The sequence below is a fragment of the Molossus molossus genome, unplaced genomic scaffold (genome assembly GCF_014108415.1).
Source record: "Molossus molossus isolate mMolMol1 unplaced genomic scaffold, mMolMol1.p scaffold_m16_p_6, whole genome shotgun sequence".
In the NCBI taxonomy this organism is placed as follows: domain Eukaryota; kingdom Metazoa; phylum Chordata; class Mammalia; order Chiroptera; family Molossidae; genus Molossus; species Molossus molossus.
The window spans coordinates 41,283,599-41,304,843 of record NW_023425399.1 but is presented as its reverse complement, the minus strand read 5'-3'; the positions used below and the strand labels follow the sequence as shown (position 1 = coordinate 41,304,843).

General features: G+C 41.6%; 1 protein-coding gene and 1 long non-coding RNA gene across 2 annotated transcripts in view; one reads left to right on the top strand and one right to left on the bottom strand.

Annotated features, from left to right (window-relative positions):
- Positions 1-9,141, bottom strand: part of DSTN (destrin, actin depolymerizing factor) — a 58,572-nt gene extending 49,431 nt beyond the window's left edge. The window contains exon 1 of the mRNA XM_036245598.1: positions 8,965-9,141. Coding sequence (XP_036101491.1) covers positions 8,965-8,967 — 3 coding nt within the window. The 5' untranslated portion in view covers positions 8,968-9,141. The remainder of the gene's footprint in view (positions 1-8,964) is intronic.
- Positions 9,142-9,190: 49 nt separating this feature from the next.
- LOC118618982 overlaps positions 9,191-21,245 on the top strand; it is a 39,036-nt gene continuing 26,981 nt past the window's right edge. The window contains exon 1 of the long non-coding RNA XR_004957118.1: positions 9,191-9,440. This is a non-coding gene — a long non-coding RNA (uncharacterized LOC118618982). The remainder of the gene's footprint in view (positions 9,441-21,245) is intronic.

The following is a 21,245-nucleotide window of genomic DNA, read 5'->3' as shown; positions in this document are numbered from 1 at the left end:
TTTGATTCGGGTCAAGGGCATGTATACCTCGGTTGCAGTTCGGTCCCCAGCCCTGGTCAGGAGAGTGCAGGAGGCAGCCAATCAATGTGTCTCTCTCACATGGATGTTTCTCTCTCTCTCTCTCTCTCTCTCTCCCTCCCTCCCTCCCTCCCTCCCTCCCTCCCACTCTATCTGAAGATAAATGGAAAAAATATCCTCATGTGAGGATTTAAAAACACACACACACACACACACCAACACCACCACCACCACCACCACCACCACCACCACCACCCTCTGCCCTGGCTGGTATGGCTCAGTTGGTTGGAGCATCATCCCATACACTGAAAGGTCAAAAGTTCTACTGTGATCAGGACATATAACCAGGTCGTGGGGTTCAATCCCTGGTTTGGGCGCAAACAGGAGGCAACTGATCGATATTTATGTTTCTCTCTCTCTCAAATCAATGAAAAACATATAGTCAGGTGAAGATTAAAATACATACATACACACACACATACATAAATACATAAATCCCTCTGGCCCTGGCTGGGTAGCTTAGTTGGTTGGAGCACCATCCGGATACGCCAAGTCCATGCCCAGTCAGGGCACATACAAGAATCAACCAATGAGTGCATAAATAAATTGAACAACAAATCGATGTCTCTCTTTCCCTCTCTCCCTTCTTCTCTCTCTAAAATCAATCAATAAATAAAAATTTAAGAATGTCCTCTTATTCACCTATTCATGTCCATTCAGTAACATCTGTTGTGGGCCTACTATGAGAGAGTCATCTTGCTATTGAAATACACAAACCCTCTATTAAGGAGCTCAACAGCCTAGTTCCAAAAAACATCTTAATAAATGCTATAAAAGGAATTCATATACTATCTTAGCACTGTTTCTTAGACATGTGCAGAAATAAAGAGAATTAACACCACTGTTGGTATTCATACCAACTTCCCCTTATAAATAGGACAATTCATAGTCTGTGGCTAGTCCATTAAGGTGACCACTAAAATATGTTGTTTAGTGAATCCGTTAAATGTGGCTAGGGTAAATGAAGAACTGCATTTTTAATTGTATTTCATTTTAATTAACTTAAAATTTAAAACTGATTATCAATTCCATTACTGGAAAATTTGTAAGTATGCCCAGAGCAACTTAGGTATGTGAATCTACTTTTTCAAAAGTAAAATTTACATCTAAATACATATAAAATATTTCCTATAAAAACTGAACATTTAAATTGATGTGTACTATAGGTGTAAAATATATATGGATTTTAAACAACTTGTATGAAAAAAAGGATGTAAAATGTCTCATTAATTTTCATATAGATTAAATGTTGACATACTTCAGATATATTGGGTTAAATAAATTCCACTTTTTCTCTACTTTTTTTAATGGGATTACCAGAAAATTTAAAAGCATATATATACTTCGGGTGGTGAACACAATGCAATTTACAGATGATGTATTAAAGAACTGTAAGCTTGCCCTGGCTGGTTTGCTCAGTGGTTAGAGCATTGGCCTGTGTCTGGAGAGACCCGGGTTTGGTTCCCGCTAAGGGCACGTACCTCGGTTGCAGTTTGTCCCCGGCCCTGGTTGGGTCGTGTGGGGGGTGCCCAATCGATGTGTCCCTTTCACGTAGATGTTTCTCTCTCTCTCCCTCCCATGCTATCTGAACAAAATATTGAAAAATGTCCTCAGGTGAGGATAAAAAAAATAATAATAATAAAGAACTGTACACTTGAAATTTATATACTTTTATTAACCAATGTCATCCCAATAAATTTAATACATTTTTAAAAAAATACATATGTAGCCCTGGCTGGTTTGGCTCCACGGTTAGAGCGTCAAGCCCATGGAACAGAGAGTCCCGGGTTTGGTTCCTGCTAAGGGCATGTACCTTGGTTGCAGTTTGTCCCTAGCCCCGCTTGGGGTCGTGTGGGTGGCAACCACTTGATGTGTCTCTCTCCATCGATGTTTCTCTCTCTCTCTCTTCTTCCCCCTCTCCCTCCCGCTCTATCTGAAGATAAATATAAAAATGTCCTTGAGTAAGGATTAAAAAAAATATATGTAACTCATTTTATTTCTGTTCGGCAACACTGGTCAAAAGATTATTTACAACATTCCTAAAACAAGATTTCAATGATTGAAGTTCTCAGGGCTCTAGAGCTCTAACAATTGCCTTAAAAGATTGCTCCCTGGCAAGTTGAAGGAGTCTTACTGGTATTTGCCTATGCTTTAGTTTTAGCTCTATTAATACACGAAAATACTACCGTCAAAAACGTGCCACATGAAACCATTTGAAAGTAAACACTAATTATATTTAAAGTTGGCGATTTTCTGAAAGCAAGCCAAGATAAGAATATGGGTAGAAAATTCATCTTTTCTGTGATAGGGCAAATGGAAGTAACACATTATAAAGTAATGCAAAAATGCTGAAAGGAGTAACAATCTTCATTCAATATGATGCAAAAGCAAACACGGTGACAAATTCATTTCAAATGTAGGTTTCCTGTAATAGTATGCACTCAAATTGTCCACCCTTCAAATGCTCATCCTGTGCCCTATGGCAACAAAAGAGTTCTTTGATATCTGTTTCCCCGGTTAAATAAAGCCAAAATCTCAGCTTTTTCATACCTTCAACTACAGATTAAAATGTGAATTTTAAGAATTTTAACTGTATTTTTACATAAGTCAATTGCTTGTCAAAGATCTACATAAAAACTGATTCTTAAATTTTAATATACCAAAGCGAATCACAAAAGTATTACAACGTCAGCTACTAAAAGACTTATCTTCAAGAGTTAAGAATCACTAGCCTAAAAACTATTTAACTCTATGGGAGTCCCTCCCTGTACAGGTTCCATGATGAATGTAAGTAACAAGTTTGCCAAGTATTACTAACATGAACCAATCTGATATTTATTTTTCTATACTTATCCCAATGTAAAATTTCAAGAAAAGTAAACAGATAGCTTTTAGAAGCACAATTTCAAGTGCAAAGTCACTTCTAACATCAAGGCAAGGAGGCAGGGACAGAAGAAAAGCTGGGATTAAAATATTTCTGAAGTGTTAGGTATAAATCTTTGGGTATGGGCCCGGCTGGTGTGGCTCACTGGTTGAGTGTCAACCCATGCACCAAGAGGTCGCCATTTCAATTCCTGGTCAGGGCACAAGCCCAGGTTGTGGGCCCAATCCCCAGTAGGGGGGCATGCAAGAGACGGCCAACCAATATTCTCTCTCATGAATGTTTCTCTCTCTCTCTCCCTTTTCCTTCCTCTCTCTCTAAAATTAATAAAGAAAAAGTATTTTTCAAAAAATCTATGGGTATGGCTTTCATTGATAATCTAGAGGAATACTATGCTACAGGGGAAGACAGTTCAAGATACTTCGGTAACAATCTTCTACTTATTTCTTATTACGTTCTGTGGTTCAGGTATGCAAATAGCAAGCAGTACAGGCATACCTCAGAGAGATTGGGGGTTGGGTTCCAGACCACTGCAATAAAGTAAGTATCACAAAAAAGCCAGCCATAATCTTTTTGCTGGTGGAGAGTCTTGCCTTCAATTTATAAAAAACTCAACATGTGTGACGTACAATAAAGCAAAACACAATAAAACAAGGTATGCCTGTACAATAAAAAGACAAGGCTCAGAGTCTAGAGAATTGCTCTGTAGATAAAAACAATGCATATATATGTTAATCCAGTTTTTCAAGAGTTTTTGGTTTTTGTTTTTGTTTTTTTTTTGTTTTTTATCCTCACCCGAGGACATTTTTCCATTTTTTGTACAGATAGAGTGGGAGGGAGAGAGAGCAACAGAGAGAGAGAGAGAAATATCGATGTGAAAGGGACACATCGAGTGGCTGCCACCCGCACAACCGACCAGGGCCGGGGACAAACTGCAACCGAGGTATGCGCCCTTAGCGGGAACCGAACCCGGGTCTCTCGGACCGCAAGCCAACGCTCTAACTGCTGAGCCAAACCGGCCAGGGCCAGTTTTTCAAGAGTTTTAAGATTGATTTAGAATTTCAAAGATGGTGTTCATCTCAAAGTATCTTAATTATTACTGAAAGAAAACATAGTTACTTATTATAAAGATACAAATGTTTAGAGTCTTCCTGTATATTAAATACCATTTTGATTTAAACCAATTCTATTTATTAAAAAACAGTCACAGTTATCTGCTTTGTTGTGCTTGTTGTTGTTTTTAATAGAGTATTTTTCAGAGACCTTTTAGGTTCACAGTAAAACTGAGCAGAAAGTACAGAGAGTTCCCATATATCCTCTGTGTTGTATTTTTAACATTTTGGCTAGATGAAACTGCCTAGGAAAAAGAAAGGTATAAGTATAAAGCAAAGGATGTTAACATCCATGGCCTTGGCAAAAATGGAACTCTATCCTGGATCACTCTGCATTCTATTACTACCAGCGCCTGATAACGGCAGGTGTCTAGCATTAAGAGAAGAGTACTGAACTTGCCTTACTTAGCAGCCTGAGAGGCTTGCAAAGAAGCTAGGTGCCAGAGGAGAGGAATATGTTCTCTGTATGCAGTTCTGGCCTTGACAATCACTGTCTTGTTGATTTTTTCGACTCTGAATTTACTTGATGGCTCCACAAATTAGCTTAGATGAAGACGTGATGAGTATTTTACACAATGTCAAGTTCACAGGATGTACGTGCATGTAAAACATAGCTGCAATAAACAAATGAAAAGATACTCAAGATACTCAACTACTACTAATCAGAGAAATCCAAAGTAAAGAATGAGTCAACATTTCACATCCATCAGACTGGCAAAGGTTTTAAGTCTCAAAATAGCAAGTGGTGAAAGAGATGGAGAAACAGGCTCCTAAATGTAGATAATGGGATGGATGCAAACTAGAACCTCCGCTGGTAGAATAAAAAAGACATATGCATGGTCTCCAAACCAGGGCTTTGTCTTCTAGATATAAACCAAGAAGATACTCACTAGGGCTAGAGAAGCAATATACAGTAATATATAAAAATGGAAACAATATATTGCAAAAAAGTTTAAGTAGAAAAAAATATATATAAAAAGGCAAAAAGTTGGGCAGATGTCCACCAACAGGGCAATGGATAAACTTAAGAGTCATAAAATGGAAAGTATTCAGCCATTAAAATAAAGAACCAGAGCCACAACTAAAACTAAAAATCACCACCCCCCAAAAGCTTACCAAGTTTAAATTTTTTGAGGTGCAAAAGGACACACAAAGCATAATGTTTATATAAAATTTAAAAACACGGAGGGAGGGGCCACTGCCTCTCCCCAGTGCCCTGGGAAGGAGTAAGATGACTACTGTCCAGTGTGGCTGCAAATCAGCAAAAGCTCTGAGCGCCCTCCAAATCCCGAGTGTCCCCACACAGTTCCAGTTCAGTCTGCCCTCCCTCTGCAGGAGCCCAAGGATTTATTAAGTACCAAGCTTCTCAATTTCCAGGAAACCAGATGAACTTTATGGCAAGGAGCTGCTTAAAAGCCCGGCTCCTCTGTGGAACCCCACAGTGATGTCCAGGTTTAGCAGAAGCAATTATGGAAGACTGACTGCCACCCCACATCTTTCAAGAATGAAAAATAGGACACAGAGGAGGGATTTGTCACCAGTCTATTATCCAAAAGACCCTAATGTGGTAATAAACAAAGATTTGAAAAAACAAACAAACAAACAAAAAAACACACACACACAAAAACACATCAAGGCCATACAGTATATATTACTGCAGATACATACATGTATAGCTAAAAGTATGGAAATATCAGTAAGAATGAAATACATTATTTTAGGTAACTAAGCTGAATTTTACCTGAGCCCTGTGTTCCTGGAAAGCACTGCCAGTTAAGAAATCCACCCCCATCATTTTGTGTTCTGGGGAACAGGTAACAAAAGGATTCTGCCCTTGCTCACTGGGAGATAAGACCCATCCCTGTGTATCCTCTTAAGACTCGCTGGTTTACCTGTCCCAGGTCCTTATCCTTTCAGTTATTTATTTATTTTGAGATTTAACTGGCTGGTACATTGTGTCTTTGACACTGGAGTGGCTGGTTTTCTCTGGGGAGGGAGGAGACGGGGATAAGAAGATGTATACTTAGATGTAATGGTAACATAACCTGAAATATGGCAAAAAGTTAACCTTTTTTTGTACAAAGGGATCTGTTATTCTGTGTAGTTTTCTGCTTAAAATGTTTCTAAATTACATTTTAAATTATTTTAAAACTTGATGTAGAGTCAGAAAAGGTCACAAGTCAATTCATTCGTCAGTTTTCTGACATGTTAAATAGGCACACAAGCACATGACCAACCTATTCCACTAGGTTGTCTTGGGTAAAAACGTTTTTGCTAATCAAGTGGTACAATACATTTGTAATTCAGTCTGAGCCAATTAGTTCAGTTTGTTAGAGCAGCGTTCTGATTAGGATAAAGTTAAGGTCATATAAACCTTCACTCTGTTTCAGGGGCAACACTACACTCCTACTTCCTGGACAGCAAGATAGCTATACTGCAAATGCACATACTATCAGTTACAAGAGGAGCTAGGCAAGTTTATGTTATGTTTCAATCCATACCCATCACAAGAACTACTGAGCAGATAACCCAAAAAATTTGGTGGGTGGGCTGGTAAACAATCTTCATATGAGGAAACTAGAACACCCGGCACACATACACCAAAGTTTTGTTTGAAGTGTGTAGATGTGGTTGGTGTGGAGGGTAGGCTTTTTTCTACCTTTCCTTTCTCTTCCCTTTCCCCTCCTTTCTTCTTTCATTGGCACTGTAAAGTGAGATTCTGAAAACATGAAATTTCATGGTAAAGTACCCTGGGTTATCTTTTGAGTTGGTTTCAAATTGCTTTATCCCAAAGTGCTAAATTCTAGACTTGGTCAGTACCAGGAAGTGATTTTGTTAATGTAGAACAAAACCATCAGCAGTTAAAATTTAACCTAAAAAAATAAAAAATAAAAAAATGACCTGAGTATCCAGCCACCAGATCGAAAAAGTTTCAAATACAGAGGTAAAGGAACTTTCCATCTTCACAATATTCTCTAGTAGCTGGACAGACAGGAAACGCTGTTCTCATGAGGCTAAATACAAGAGTAACCTTAGTAATGATCAGTCTATATTCTGAACGTTCTTTGCAAGCATCTAAACAAGACTAGTTTATAAGGTCTTCTTGACCTTTTTATACCAAGTATGAAATGTATTTGGAATTGCCCATTTTGATTTGTATTTCTCTTCCTCCCCCAAGAACCAGTAAATAAAACAGATTCTTCATTTTATTTGAATTATAGAAATATGGAAGTAAAGCTTTAACTAAAGTTTAACTAACCATTTAACTAAAGTTAAAATGCTTGGTCCTGTGCAGCTGGTGTGGCTCACTGGTTGAGCATGGGCCCATGCACCAAGAGGTCACCAGTTCCATTCCCAGTCAGGACACATGACCAGGTTGTGGGCCCAATTCCCAGTGGGGGACATGCAGGAGGCAGCCAATGAATGTTCTCTCTCATCGATGTTTCTATCTCTCTCTCCCTCTCACTTCCTCTCTCTCTAAAACCAATAAAGGGGGGGGGGGGAAGCTTGGTCCTATTTTCAAACAAAATCAAGTTTGCAGTCTAATAACTCAAAAACATAGAATGTTAAATCAGAAGACCCTAAACCAAGTTTCAAAGCACTTTTATCAGAGCTGATGATCTTAAATTTATTAGAACTTAAAACCCTTAGATTAAAAATCTTTTAGTATGAAATATATAGAGTTAAAAAGTCTTAAAATACTGATGCTCTTTGTAGCTTACAGAATTAAAGCAAAGAACCAGAAACTGAACAAGATCACACTCCTCAGTCATCAAGAAACTACTGATTAACTTCATTTTTCTTCCACTGAGAATGTATGCAGTCATGAAATTTGCAATACCTTAAGAAAACCAAAATTATTATTCAGTGAAAATATTTTATATGGAAATAAGCTGATACCAACTGCTTCTAGGCAGACAGATGCAAAAACAGTGTAATATTTCCAGCACAGTCTGGTAAGCCTTTGCCTGCAAATCACTGACCAAAAATGGTAATAACGTGTGCAGACTAAAGAAAATGACAAAATGTTCTACTTGATCATCCCGTTAATACTGTCATGTAGCACACTGGAATTACAACGTAGAGGGAAAAATACGTAAATTAAGCAAAGTATCCATCACCAAGCACATATTGAACATCTGTTTACTTTTTAGAGACTAGGATAATTTAACACACTTTTAAAACGTATGCCCACATCTTGCATACTAAATTCTGGCACAGCCAAACTGCTTACAGGTAAAATAAATTTTCTAACCATACGTGGAGTGATCGGGCAGGTGAGGGTTAAAACAGACACAGCCAAGGTTGACAAGCACAAGAAGTGCTGCTGGAAGCTGATTGCCAGATACGACAAATACAGCGGCTGCAAGGCCACCCGTTCTTAATTCTGCAAGGGCCATGCTCGCAGCGATCATTCTGTCCCTAGGGTTGTTCAATAAGGCCTTATTTTCCTTATCGAGATGCACAGACCTCACTGGCTGCATGTGCGCCAGGCTTGGGGGAAAAGTACCTCAACAAGGCCCGTTCCGGGTTCTCACGCCCCCCTACCCCGGGATGGCGGACCCCCAGTCGATTTCACTGAGGGGGGGAGGGGCTCAAACCCAGCGGGTGGTACTAAGGCCCGGCCGGGAGGAACCGCTGAGGCGACGTTCCGGGGCAGCGGCCAAGCAGCAGCTGCGACCAACACTGCAGCCGGGGAGCCGCCCCGGGACGCGGGGGCCCAGCAGATCCGCGGGCGGCAGACACCCCAAAACCACAACACCGGGAGACAGCAGAAGGACCGGGTCCCTTCTGCGCCGGAGGCGGCACGCGGCGCTCGCCCCTCTGCCCAACCCCCGCGGCTCCCAGAGCCCCCGCCGCGTCAGCTCACGCCTCGCGCTCCCTTCCACTCACCATCTTCGCCGCAGCGGTGGCAAGGACGCGGGGCAGGGAGACGGCGGGCGCCGAGTCTGCTAAGCGTCCTTCTCACAGCAGCAGAGCTGAGCGACGGAGCAAGAAGGCAACGCTGGGCGCGAGCCTACCAGGGGGAGGGCACGCGGACGCGCGCCTCGGTCTAAACAGGACTGCGCACGTCACGCGCTGCCCGCAGTTGCTACGCAACCGGAAGGCCTGGCAACGCCCCGCCCGGGCGGTCTTCGGGACGGCCGCGGGAGAGGGTCTTCCTCCACTCCTGGAGGCTGGGGACCCCTCACTAGCTCCAGTCTAATGGGAGTGGGAGTGGGTCCTCCCTCTTCTGCTGGAGACAAGGAGGCGGAGCTTGGACTGGCACCTGCCGGGCGGGCGGCTCGTCTCCCTCAAGAGGCGGGGCCACATGGCGCTCCGCCCACTGCGAAGCCGTTGGCCTTACAAGGAAGTAGCTACCTGACCAGGTGTGCGCCTCCGCTGGGGGCGGGGCCTGGGACGGGAAGGCGGGGAAGGGAGAGAGTGGGCAAGGCAGCGGGGAAGGAGTCGGCGAGGAAGGACCCGCGGGAGCACAGGAGCGGGCGGTAGCGGAAGGCACGCATCCCACATATTTTACCTACTTTGGTGCGATTCTCGCCGTTCTACCCTGATTGGCCCAGCCCGGCACGTCGGCCCTCGTATGAGGAAAAAAATCTGCACATTTTTCCTCCTTCCGGAGGCGACTGTGGCCATAGCGGGTGCAGTGAGTCACCGCTAATTTCAGGTCTGGAAAAAACGAGGAGTGATTTATCTTTGGGAACAGCCAGGGAAAGGAGGCCCAAGGTCCGCTAGGGTGTGGCTGGGAACGGCCTACTTACTTGTCTTGGGATGATGGCGCGAACCCCGCTGCTCCGTTTGGGGGGTTTTAAATTTGGGAATGTGTTTCTTTAATAGGCGGTTGCATCAGAAACCGTTTTCAGAGGGCCAGAAGGAATCCCAACGTTTTTCCTGAGAGTGTTTTTGTGGGGAATAAAGGGAACAGAAAGAATTTACAAATGGGATGATTACTTAATTTTATTTTAGGTTTTATTTAACTTAAGATACTGAGAACATCACGACCTCTACCAAAACTATTTAAATTCTCTAAATGTGAGGCTTTTGAACAGGTTGGTCAGTGTGTTGTTTTGTTTTTTTCTGGGCAGTATCTAAAACTTAGATTGTAAATAGCTTTTGTTCTGACCATTCAACATAGAAACTCATTTCTTATTACTCTCACCATGTTTTTTTTGTTTTGTATTTTTTTTTTAAGACAGGAAGCAAATTGTGACCATTCTAAGCCTATATACAAGATTTTTGGCAGGCTTTGCAGTGGTTCTCAACTTAAAGAGAACTCATCCAGAGTTAGATTTGTGTGCCCCGCCAGAGAGTTTCTGATACTGTGTATCTGCGGTAGGACCCGAGAATTTGCTTTTCTAACAATGTCTAGGTGATGCTAATGCCACTGGTAGGGTAATAACTTTGAGAAGAAAAGAACCTTCCTATATCCGCCTGCAGCTGGAAACCCTTTGTTTCTTTGTCTGGTTGGGACTCAATGCCCGCCTCCACTTCTGAGTACCCAAGACTTCCTTTCTAGTCCAAAATTGAATCCTTCTCATTTAAGGACACAGTCAGCCTGCTCCAGCCTCTCTTCTGCATTTCATCCTGCACGCTGCCAGGAGAGTTATGTCCAAACATAAGAATCTGATTCTGTCACATCGTTGCTTAAAAGTTTTCTGTGGCTTCCTCCAGAATTCTCAGCAGGTCAGCCTGGCCTTTTGGCCTCTGGCCTCAACCTACCTTTACTGCCTTGTCTCCCACATCTTCCAAAGTGCCCAGTTTTTTTCTAGAATGCTTCTTGCTCTGCCATAATCATGAGCCTACTCCTTTCTCAGCCTGAAATGTTCCTATAATCCTACAGTCTGAAGACCTCTGATAACTTCCCAGGGGACCAGTAGTGCTCTTTTATAACCCCACAGTTCACTTCTCAAAGCTTTTTGAGGATCCAGGTCACCTGAAGATCTTGTTAAAATGCAGATTCAGGCGGTTGCGGTTTGGTTCCCAGTTGCCCCGGTAATCCAAATGCTGCTGGTCTGCAGATTTGAGTATCAAGACCTTATAGTTTTTTCCCTACTGTCAGTATAGCTCAGTAATTGTTTGTTTCTATATATTACCACCACCACCTGATTAGACTGAGTTCCTTGAAAACAAGGGGTATTTAGAATGTATCATATATGAACTTGCATAGCTCCTGATAATATAGTAAGTGTTTAATACATGTTTGTTCAGTAAGTAAACCAATATCTGAAGATGTTTTACAGTTCCTCAGGCAAACTTATATATATAAGTTCACTGTAACAACAAAACCCCATTTTTCTTAAGTTCCCATTGAATTTTAACCTTTGCATTTACACATAAGTTTGCTGGACAGTTTTATTCTTCCTCATCCCACAGAGGGAGAAAGTTTTAAGGTCTCTCTTTAAATATGAGATGGGTGTATTTCACTTTTCATTTAGGAAACATACTTAACAATATGTTGTTGCATACTTAATCTGTGAACACATAGGCACTTTCATTTAAAATCATTTATGAGTGGAAAAAATAAATTATACATTAATGGGGATCTTGAAGAGAGATGTGTATGTGTGTAAATAGACTGGAAAAAGTTTTTCTGCAAGAGTATAACCCTGTCAATATACAGTGTAGAAATATTTTTTAGTTTCTCCTCTGCCTCCCCACGAATTCACTTGTTCTGTTTATGTCTATAGTCTCTTTAAAAAATAATTTTAGCCCAGCTAGTGTGGCTCAATAGTTGAGCATCATCCCATGGACCAAGAGGTCCCCGGTTCGATTCCCGGTCAGGGCACATGCCTGGGTTTCTGGCTTGATCCCCAGTAAAGGGTGTGCAGGAGGCAGCTGATCAATGTTTCTCTCTCTAAAAATCAATAATAATAATAATAATTTTAATCATATAAATAAGACGTGAATATATTCTCATTATAAAAGATCCAAACAACACTCCTGAGCACCTCTGCTTACTATTTCCATAGTCTCAGTTGCCTCCTCACAGGTAACTACTACTATCACTTTGGTCTATGGCAGCGGTTCTCAACCTGGGGATCGAACTACCCTTTCACAGGGGTCGCCTAAGACAATCAGAAAATACATATTTCTGATGGTGATTCATAATAGTAGCAAAATTACAGTTATGAAGTAGCAGCAAAAATAATTTTATGGTTGGAGGGCACCACAACATGAGGAACTGTATTAAAGGTCATGGCATAAACCACTAGTCTACGGCCTTACAGAGAAATAAACCTTGTGCATGTCTTTTGTGTTGTGTTTTGCTTTTGTTGTGTAATGGTTTTATGTTGGGAGTGTGGTGTCCTATAGCTTGATTTCTAATTTTCTTGATTTTCTGCCTGTTAGATCTGTCTGTTTCTGATAGAGGGTTGTTAAGATTCCAACCATCTGTTTCTTCTTGCAGTTCTATCAGTTTTTGCTTCACGCAGTTTAACCTGATTAGGTGCATATATGTTAAGAATTGTATCTTCTTGGAATTGACTCGTTTATCATTATATAAGGCCCTTCTTTATCTCTGACAGCTTTCTTTCAAGTCTGCTTTGTCTGGAGTTAATATAGCTACTCCTGCTTTCTTTTGATTAGTGTTAGGTTAGCATAGTATTTTGTCTCCATCCGTTTACTTTTTAATCTATATGTATCTTTATATTTAAAATGGATTTTATGGCCCTGCCGATTTGGCTCAGCGGTTAGAGCATCAGCCTGCGTGCGGTCCACAGAGACCCAGGTTCTGTTCCCGCTAAGGGCACATACTGCAGTTGCAGTTTGTCCCCGGCCCTGGTTGGGTCGTGCGGGAGGCAGCCACTTGATGTGTCCTTTTCACATTGATGTTTCTCTCTCTCTCTTTCTCTCTCTCCCCCTCACTCTATCTGAACAAAGAATGGAAAAATGTCCTCAGGGAGGATAAAAAAAATAAAATAAAATGAAATGGATTTTATGTAGCCCGGCTGGTGTGGCTCACTGGTTGAGCGTCGACCCATGTACCAAGAGGTCACCTGTTCAATTCCCAGTCAGAGCACATGCCCAAGTTGTGGGCCTGATCTCCAGTGGGGGGCATGCAGGAGGCGGCCAGTCGATGTTCTCTCTCATCGATGTTTCTATCCCTCTCTCTAAAAAAAAATCAATAAAAACATATTGACCCTAGCTGGTGTGGCTCAGTGGTTGAGCATCGACCCATGCACCAAGAGATCACCAGTTCGATTCTCGGTTGGGGCACATGCTCAGATTGTGGGCCTGATCCCCAGTGCGGGGGCATGCAGGAGGTGGCCAGTTGATGTTCTCTCTCATTGATGTTTCTATCTCTCTCCCTCTCCCTTCCTCTCTATGAAATCAATAAAGAAAAAAATTAATGAACAAACTAACATTGAAAATAAAAGACAAAAGTAAAAAAAAAAATGTTTTCTATTTCTTGCTCTTGAACTTCTTATTTTTGTTATCTACTCTTTCTACCTTTTGAGCTTTTAATTGAACATTTTATATGATTCCATTTTTCTCATATAAATTTTACTTATTTTAGTGATTGCCCTAGAGTTTGCAGTGTATCTTTACAACAAATTCAAGTCCACTTTCAAATAACACTATATCACTTCTTATAACAAAATAATACTAATTCTTTCCTCCAATTCCTGCTATCATTGCTGTCAGTTACTTCACTTATATATAAGCATACATAAGCATATATATGCACACAGAGATATATACATAAGTGTATATAATCATACATTGTTGCCATTATTTGAATATATTGTTATCTGTTAGATCAATTAAGAATAAGAAAAATAAAAGTTTTTATTTTACCTTCACTTCTTTCTTCAGTGTTCTTCCTTTCTTTGTATAGATCTGAGTTCTGACATATTATTTTCCTCCTCTTTAAAGAACTTTTTAAAAACATTTCTTGCAAGGTAGGTCTACTGGCAACAAACTCAATTTTTGTTTGAGAAAGTCTTTATTCATTTTTTTTTTAATACACAAGAATATGTTATTATTGATTGTAGAGAAAGAAGAAGAGAGAGGGAGAGAGAGCAGGAACAGTGATGTGAGAGAGAAACACTGATCGGTTGCCTCCCGTACATACCCCAACCGAGGACTGAACCTGTAACTTGGGTATGTGCCCTGACCGGGACGAACCCATGACCTTTTAGTGTATGGGACGACACTCCAACCAACTGAGCCATACTGAACAGGGCTCTCCTTTACTTTTGAAGGATAATTTTGCAGGGTACTGAATTCAAGGTTGGTGGGGTTTATCTCTCAACACTTTAAATATTTCACTCCACTCTCTTTTTGCTTGCACAATTTCTGAGGAAAAGTCAGATGTAATTCTTACTTTTGGTCCTCTATAGGTAAGGTGTTTTTATTTTTTCCCCTTTGCCTTCTTTCGGGATTTTTTCCCATTATCTTTGATTTTCTGTAATTTGACAATGATATGCCTAGTTGTAGTTCTGTTTTGGTTTGTTTGATTTTATAAAATTTATCCTGCTTGGTGTTCTGTGAGTGTCCTAGATCTGTGGTTTGGTGTCTGACAATAATTTGGGGAAATTCTCAGTCACCGTTTCAAATATTTCTTCTGTTCCTTTCTACACCGTATGTAGTTGTCGTATAGTCCTTGCATATTCTGGGTTTTTTGTTTTGTTATTTTTTACTATTCTCTTTGCTTTTTGATTTTGAGAATTCTCTTGATATATCCTTTAACTTAAAGGTTTTTCCTCAGCTGTGTCCAGTCTACTAATAAGCCAATCAAAGGCACTCTTCATTTCTGTGATTTTTCTCTTTTAGTATGCCTTGTAATATTTTCTTAGTAGCTGGCCGTGATGTACTAGGGAAGAGGAACTTCAGTATATAGGCCTTTAGTAATGTGATGGTGAGGTGTGGCAGGGAGGGAAGCTTTCCATAGTCCTGTGATTAGGTCTCAGTCTTTTAGTGAGCCTGTGCTTGTAGACTGTGAACTTCACAAGTGTTTTCAGTATCTTCTTCCCCGTTCCCACTCCACCAAGCAGAGAAAGGATGTCTAGAGTGGGTAGGTATTTCCCTTCCCCAGGTCAGTTAGGCTCTGCTAATACTTCTGCAAGTTAGGCTGTGGAGGGCACTTGTTAAGAACAAAGTGCTGTGGTGTATTTCAAGACAGTTCCTTTTCCCCTACCCTCTGCCAGAGGCCAGGGGGATTTTTCTCGTGTTTACTATGGGAGCCTGGTAGAGCTTCCAGAGGTAAAACCCACAGAAGTGTGGGAGCGCCCTCCCGCCATGAATGAGTGGCCCTAGACTTTTTAACTCTCTTACTTATTGTCCACATTGAGCCTCCAGCAATTTGTTAGTTACAGTTCAAGTTTTCTTTCCCTGCCACTGGTTCCCACAGTGGTTTCCACATAGGAGTCTCTGCTCTGGTAAGCTGTAATTCCCTATATTTGCCTGACTGTCCCCAGTTTTGGGGACAGCAGTTTTCTCAATGTCTTGTCCTCTCTTATGAATCCAGAAGGAGCTGCCTGTTCAGTTTTTTGCTTGTCATTAGGACTGAGTGGCAACTTTCAAGCTCCTTATATGCAGAACTGGAAACTGGAAGTTCACCCTTTCCTTTTAAAAAGAAGTACCAGACTGGGTGGGTTTCCACTTTTATCTCATTGACCAGAACTAAGCCATATGGCTACAAGAGAGGCTAGATTATGTGGTCTTTTCTCTGAGCAGAACTGTGCTCAGCTAAGAAACTGGGGTTCCTTGACTAAGGAAGAAGGGAGAAATGGACATTTGGAGATAACTAGTGGTGACTGCCATAGGTAGATGTTATTATTAGTCTCATCCTACAGCTGAGGTAAGGTGAAGAGCTATTCCTTAGAAGCCCAGCTGAATATGTGATCTGCTTCCAAGCCCATGACCTTTCCTGTCAAACCACATAATGCATCACTCATGGGTAATGCTGAACAAGAAAATGAGGTACCTCTTGTTCTTCCTTCATGTTACAGGGGGTTTCAAACAAAATAAAGCATATGGAAGCTGTGGAAAATATATTCTGGACATTCAGTCAGCCCCTAGGACCCAGGCATCTATTTTAGGAAAGGGCTAAATACATTTAGGTATATTCATGGGGATGATGCAGAACCACATGGTAACACAATTGATTTCTGTATTGGTCCTTATGGCAGAGTAAAAGTCATATATTGCTATTTTATAACATTAAAAATTGAACAATTATGACATGTTTTTCAGATAACATGTACTTTTTGAGTTAACCTATGAGAAAATGTAGTAGAAACTGGCACAACAATCATAACCAATAGTTATTCCCTCTTGGACCAAATGTTCTCTCTGAGGCTCTGATGAAAAATATAGACCCTCTCTCTAGAAAAGTAGACACTTGCCAGTACTCACAAAGCTTAGCCTACAATTTCAGGGAGTTCATGGGCTACCCTCATGCCCATCCATTAAACTAGATATTTCAAGAAAGGTTCGGAGAAATGTTCTAAAAAGGAAACTCAAGGTAGGGATAAATGAAGAGTCCCACTGTTCCTACCCCACAATCCACACACCAAAAGCAGAAATGTTATTAGTTTAGCATGAAGCCTTCCAGACGCTCATAATGTGGATCATTTAAGAAATACAGATGGCCTGTACAAAGCATATAAGACTGCAGCTTGTTTTTATTCACTCATTCTACAGTATATGTTGGGAGTCTATCCATATTGTCTTCCCATTTTTCAGAAGCATGGTACATTCTTTCTCCAGTTCTGGGAAGGTTGCTCTATTTCTGGAGAAAGAAAAAAGAGCCACAAAATATTCAAAAAGGGACAAATAAAGGAATCAAGTATTTGAATTAATGATAGACTAAATGACTTCAAACTCTTCAGAATATAAATAAGCCTGAGGGTAGAGTGTGATCACAGTTATAAAATCTATGAAGAGTAGTAATAAAGGGAATAGAAATTTTGCAGGAAATTCTAATATAAAAATAAGAAGGCTTCTCTTAAAACTCAAAGATGTAATTTTAGGAGAAATGAGGACTATTTTGCATGATAGGAAAGAATGGGAGGAAGATGACAGATGGAGAAGAAAGGCATGTCATAAACAGTAATAGGCTAATATTGGCAAGCTCTCTGGTTGGGACACATTTTTCTCCACCACCATCCTATTATGCTCTGCAAACCTCTGCCTCTCCCGTGACTACTGAAGGGTGGGAAAACCTCAGAAGCAGCAAAGTGTCCACCTCAGAGGCTGCCAGGTAATGTCAAGGCAGTGCTGGAGCCCTGCTAGGTTGTGGGGAGACGATAATAACATATGTAGGTACATTGCCCAACCCTGAAACTTCCTCTCACCCCACTTTTACCTCTCCTACCCCTGAGGACTAAATAATTATATCCTGGAACAAAGAGGTTGCCATACTAGGAAGTCATCTAGAAGGTGTGGGGAATTGAGCACAGATTGTAACATCAGAGGTTCTCAACTTGATGCATCCCTATCTATCTCCCCCCAAATTCTACAGGAGTAACACTTGTTCTCACCTCCTCCCCCAGGTCTCTACAAGACCAGGTAGATGAAAATCCTAAGGATGTGTGTGAGTCCATAGGCAAAGATAATGAGACATAGGAGGCATTCAAGCATCTTGAAAGAAAGATAGCCAGCTGAATAATGAATAAACTCCAGCAGAAGAAGCAGGACAAGAAATTAAAATGAGCATAGTAAATATTCTCAGAGAAATAAGGAAAGATGTTGGGAAACCAGAAGCAAGAACAAGCAGTTATAGAAAAATTGGAGACATTAGGAGTATAAAATATTCTTAAACTAAAAGATGGGCTGGAAAACAGTGCATATGTTGGAGGTGGAGGGAATGGCACCAGGTATTAGACTGGTGGGGTCAGACTGGACCTGGGTTCAGCAACCTTGGTACTTGAATTCTGTCTAGGAAAGAATTCAGAACCAAGACCCAAATTATAAATGAACATTTATTTGTTGTTGTTGATTTCTGCAGGTAGCTATTTTTTTTTTAAACTTATCTTTATTGTTGAATGTATTACAGAAGTTCCCTCCTTTTTTCCCCTCTTGACCCCCTCTTCCTCACTCCCACTCCCTTCCCTACACTATTGTCTGTGTCCACTGGTTATACATATAAGTTCTTTGGTTTTCTCTCTTCCCACCCCACTTCCCCCCTTCCCTTTGAGGTTCCTCAGTCTAATAACCAATTTGTATTTCTTAATCTCTTCATCTTTTCCACCCATCCCCCAAACCCCACTCACATCTGGCATCCAACAAAAAAGTTCTCTGTATCTATGAGTCTGTTTGTATTCTGCTTGCACATTTTGTTTGTAGATCCAATTGTTGATAGATATGTATTTATAGCCATTTTATTGTTCATATTTTTTATCTTTTTCTTCTCCAAGAAGACCTGTTAACATTTCATATAATACTGGTTTGGTGATGATGAACTCCTTTAGCTTTTTCTTATCTGGGAAGCTGTTTATATGGTCATTGCTTCTAGATGATAGCTTTGCAGGATAGAGTAATCTTGGTTGTAGGTCCTTGCTTTTAATCACTTTAAATATTTCTTGCCACTCTCTTCTGGCCTGCAAAGTTTCTTTTGAGAAATCAGCTGACAGTCTTTTGAGAGCCTGTTTTGGTAACTAACTGCTTTTCTCTTGCTGCTCTAAGAATCTCTCTTTGTCTTTAACCTTTTGTGTTTAATGATGATGTATCTTGGTGTGGACCTCTTTGGGTTCATTTTGTTTGGGCTCTCTGTACTTCCTGGACTTGTATGTCTGTTTTCTTCGCCAAGTTAGGGAAGTTTTCTGTCGTTATTTTTTCAAATAGATTTTCATTTTTTTGCTCTCTCTGACACCCCTGTGATGTGAATGTTGATACACTTGAAGTTGTTCCACAGGCTCCTTATACTTTTTTTTTATTCTTTTTTCTTTTTGTGTTCTGATTGGGTGTTTTTTGCTTCCTTATATTCCAAATCGATGGTTTGATTCTTGGCTTCACCTACTCTACTATTGATTCCCTGTAAATTATTCTTTATTTCATTTATTGCATCGTTCATTTCTGACTGGTCCTTTACTATGCTCTTGAGGTCCTCACTGAGTTTATTGAGTGTCCTTACAAGCAGTGTTTTGAACTCTGTATCTGTTAGATTGCTTATCTCCATTTTATTTAGTTCTTTTCCTGGAGTTTTGTTCTGTTCTTTTATTTGGACCATATTTCTTCGTCTCCTCATTTTGGCTTCCTCCCTGTGTTTGTTTCTATGTATTAGGTAGAGTTGCTGTGTCTCCTAGGCTTCCTAGGATGGCCTGTTGTAGTAGGTATCCTGAGGGTCTAGTTGCATAGCCTCCTTGGTCACCCTGCTGGGCCCTCGAGTTGCACCCTCTTATGGACTTTACAACTTTCTGCTGTATCGAGTCTTGACTGCTGTTGGCACATCGATGGGAGTGTTTTTTACTCAGTCTGATCAGGTGCAAGGGCTGGCTGTGCCCACTATCCACTGACCTCTGACTACCTTGGATGATCAGCCGTGCAGGGGCCCACCACACAGAGCAAGACTTACTTCAGCAGGGCTTTGGTACCCACTGAGTCAATTCCTTGAGTGTGTCACTTGTGGAGGTGGTTGGGTAGTGGTGCTTTGACATGGTCTGAAGCTGTCCATTGGGTGTGCTGGCTGTGGGGCAAGGTCAGCTCCTCCCTGTGTTCTACCCGAGACCACCCAGCATAAGCTACAAAGTGATTTGCTGATGGCTGCTGCTTGTGCTGGGCGTGGAGGTGCCCAGGCAAAGCCAAGCTGTGAACCAAGGCTGCCTTTTTCTAGTGCCAGGCCTGGGGCTAAGTGAGAGGTATGGGGCTCACTGTGACCAGATGCTGCTTGTTTTGAGAGAATTTAAGAAAATCTGAAACAGGAGCTAAAACAGGCGAATCCTAAAGTAAAGCCACTGGAAACAGCTTAGGTGGGCATAAAAGTCAGGTGGGGCAGGGCCTCAGGGTATCACCAGGATGAAGAAAAGAATGTGATCCAGGTTACTGGAGTCCTGGATATGGCACCCGTCTGCTGGCCTCTTGGGGAAGGGGTTCACCAAAAGAGTGTTGGCCTCCACCAGCACGTCTGTCTAGGAGAAAGCTGCCTCTTCAGCCCTCGCCCCCAATGCCAAACAACTCAGTTCTTCCCCATATGTCTCTGGTGCCTTTCAAGCTGCCTCCCCTCCACGTTGGAGCTCAGAGTGAGTGAGTCCTAGAAAGTCCATGCATGGGTGTTTTAAGAGGAACTGCCTGGGAGTCCCGCAGCCTCAGCCTCCCTCAGCCTCAGTTCCTGCTGGTTTTTACAGCCAGAAGTTATGGAGACTTCTCTTCCTGGCACTGGAACCCTGAGCTGGGAGCCTGTTGTGGGACAGGGACCCCTCACTCCTCAGGGAGGACCTTTCCAGCTGAGGTATTCTCCTGATTTTTATCTGCCACACGTGGGTGTGGGACCAGCCCATCCTTGCCTCCGCCCCTCCTACGAGTCTTGATGTGGTTTCTTTAATTTTGTAGTTGTAGGACTTACATTCTACTCGATTTCAGGCTGTTCTGAATGATGGTTGTTCTGTAGTTTAGATGTAATTTTGATGTGGTTGTGGGAGGAGGCGAGTATCACGTTTACCTACGCCACCACTTGACCAGTGAACATATATTTGGAAAATCACAGAGGTAGAAGAAGTAATTTGTAGAAGAAATGGGCTTAGGAAACAAGTTATAGAGATAAAGAAAGGGCCCTGGGAACTTGGGAGTGAGGAAGGTGATGGTAAAGTACCTCGGGGAGGCAAGGGGCTGGCGGGAGGCCAGAGCATGCTCCTGGGAGAGAGAAAGCATGCTGAGTCCTCTATTTGGAGGGTTTTAATGGTGGAAATTTTAGGGGAGATCCCAGGGGAGGATCTTAATAGAATATGCAGCAGCTTTCCAGGTGTGTCCTTTCAGGGTGGAGTCTCCACTGATTGTTTGGTCAGCACCAGGGCAGGCAGGGGTCATTATCCATTGCAGCTGGTCCTAAGGTCAGCCTTGGGGTTGCTTGTCTAGTTTTGCTGCTTTTTTGGAGCTGAAATACAAGGGAGGTCTAAATGTTATCTGTAGGAAGGAGTCATGCTAGGGGAGGAAAAGTCATCCTGGGGGTGAGGTCACACACTATAATTGTCCTTTGCTAAGCACTTGAGACTTTTCACCCTGGTGACCTGGCCCAT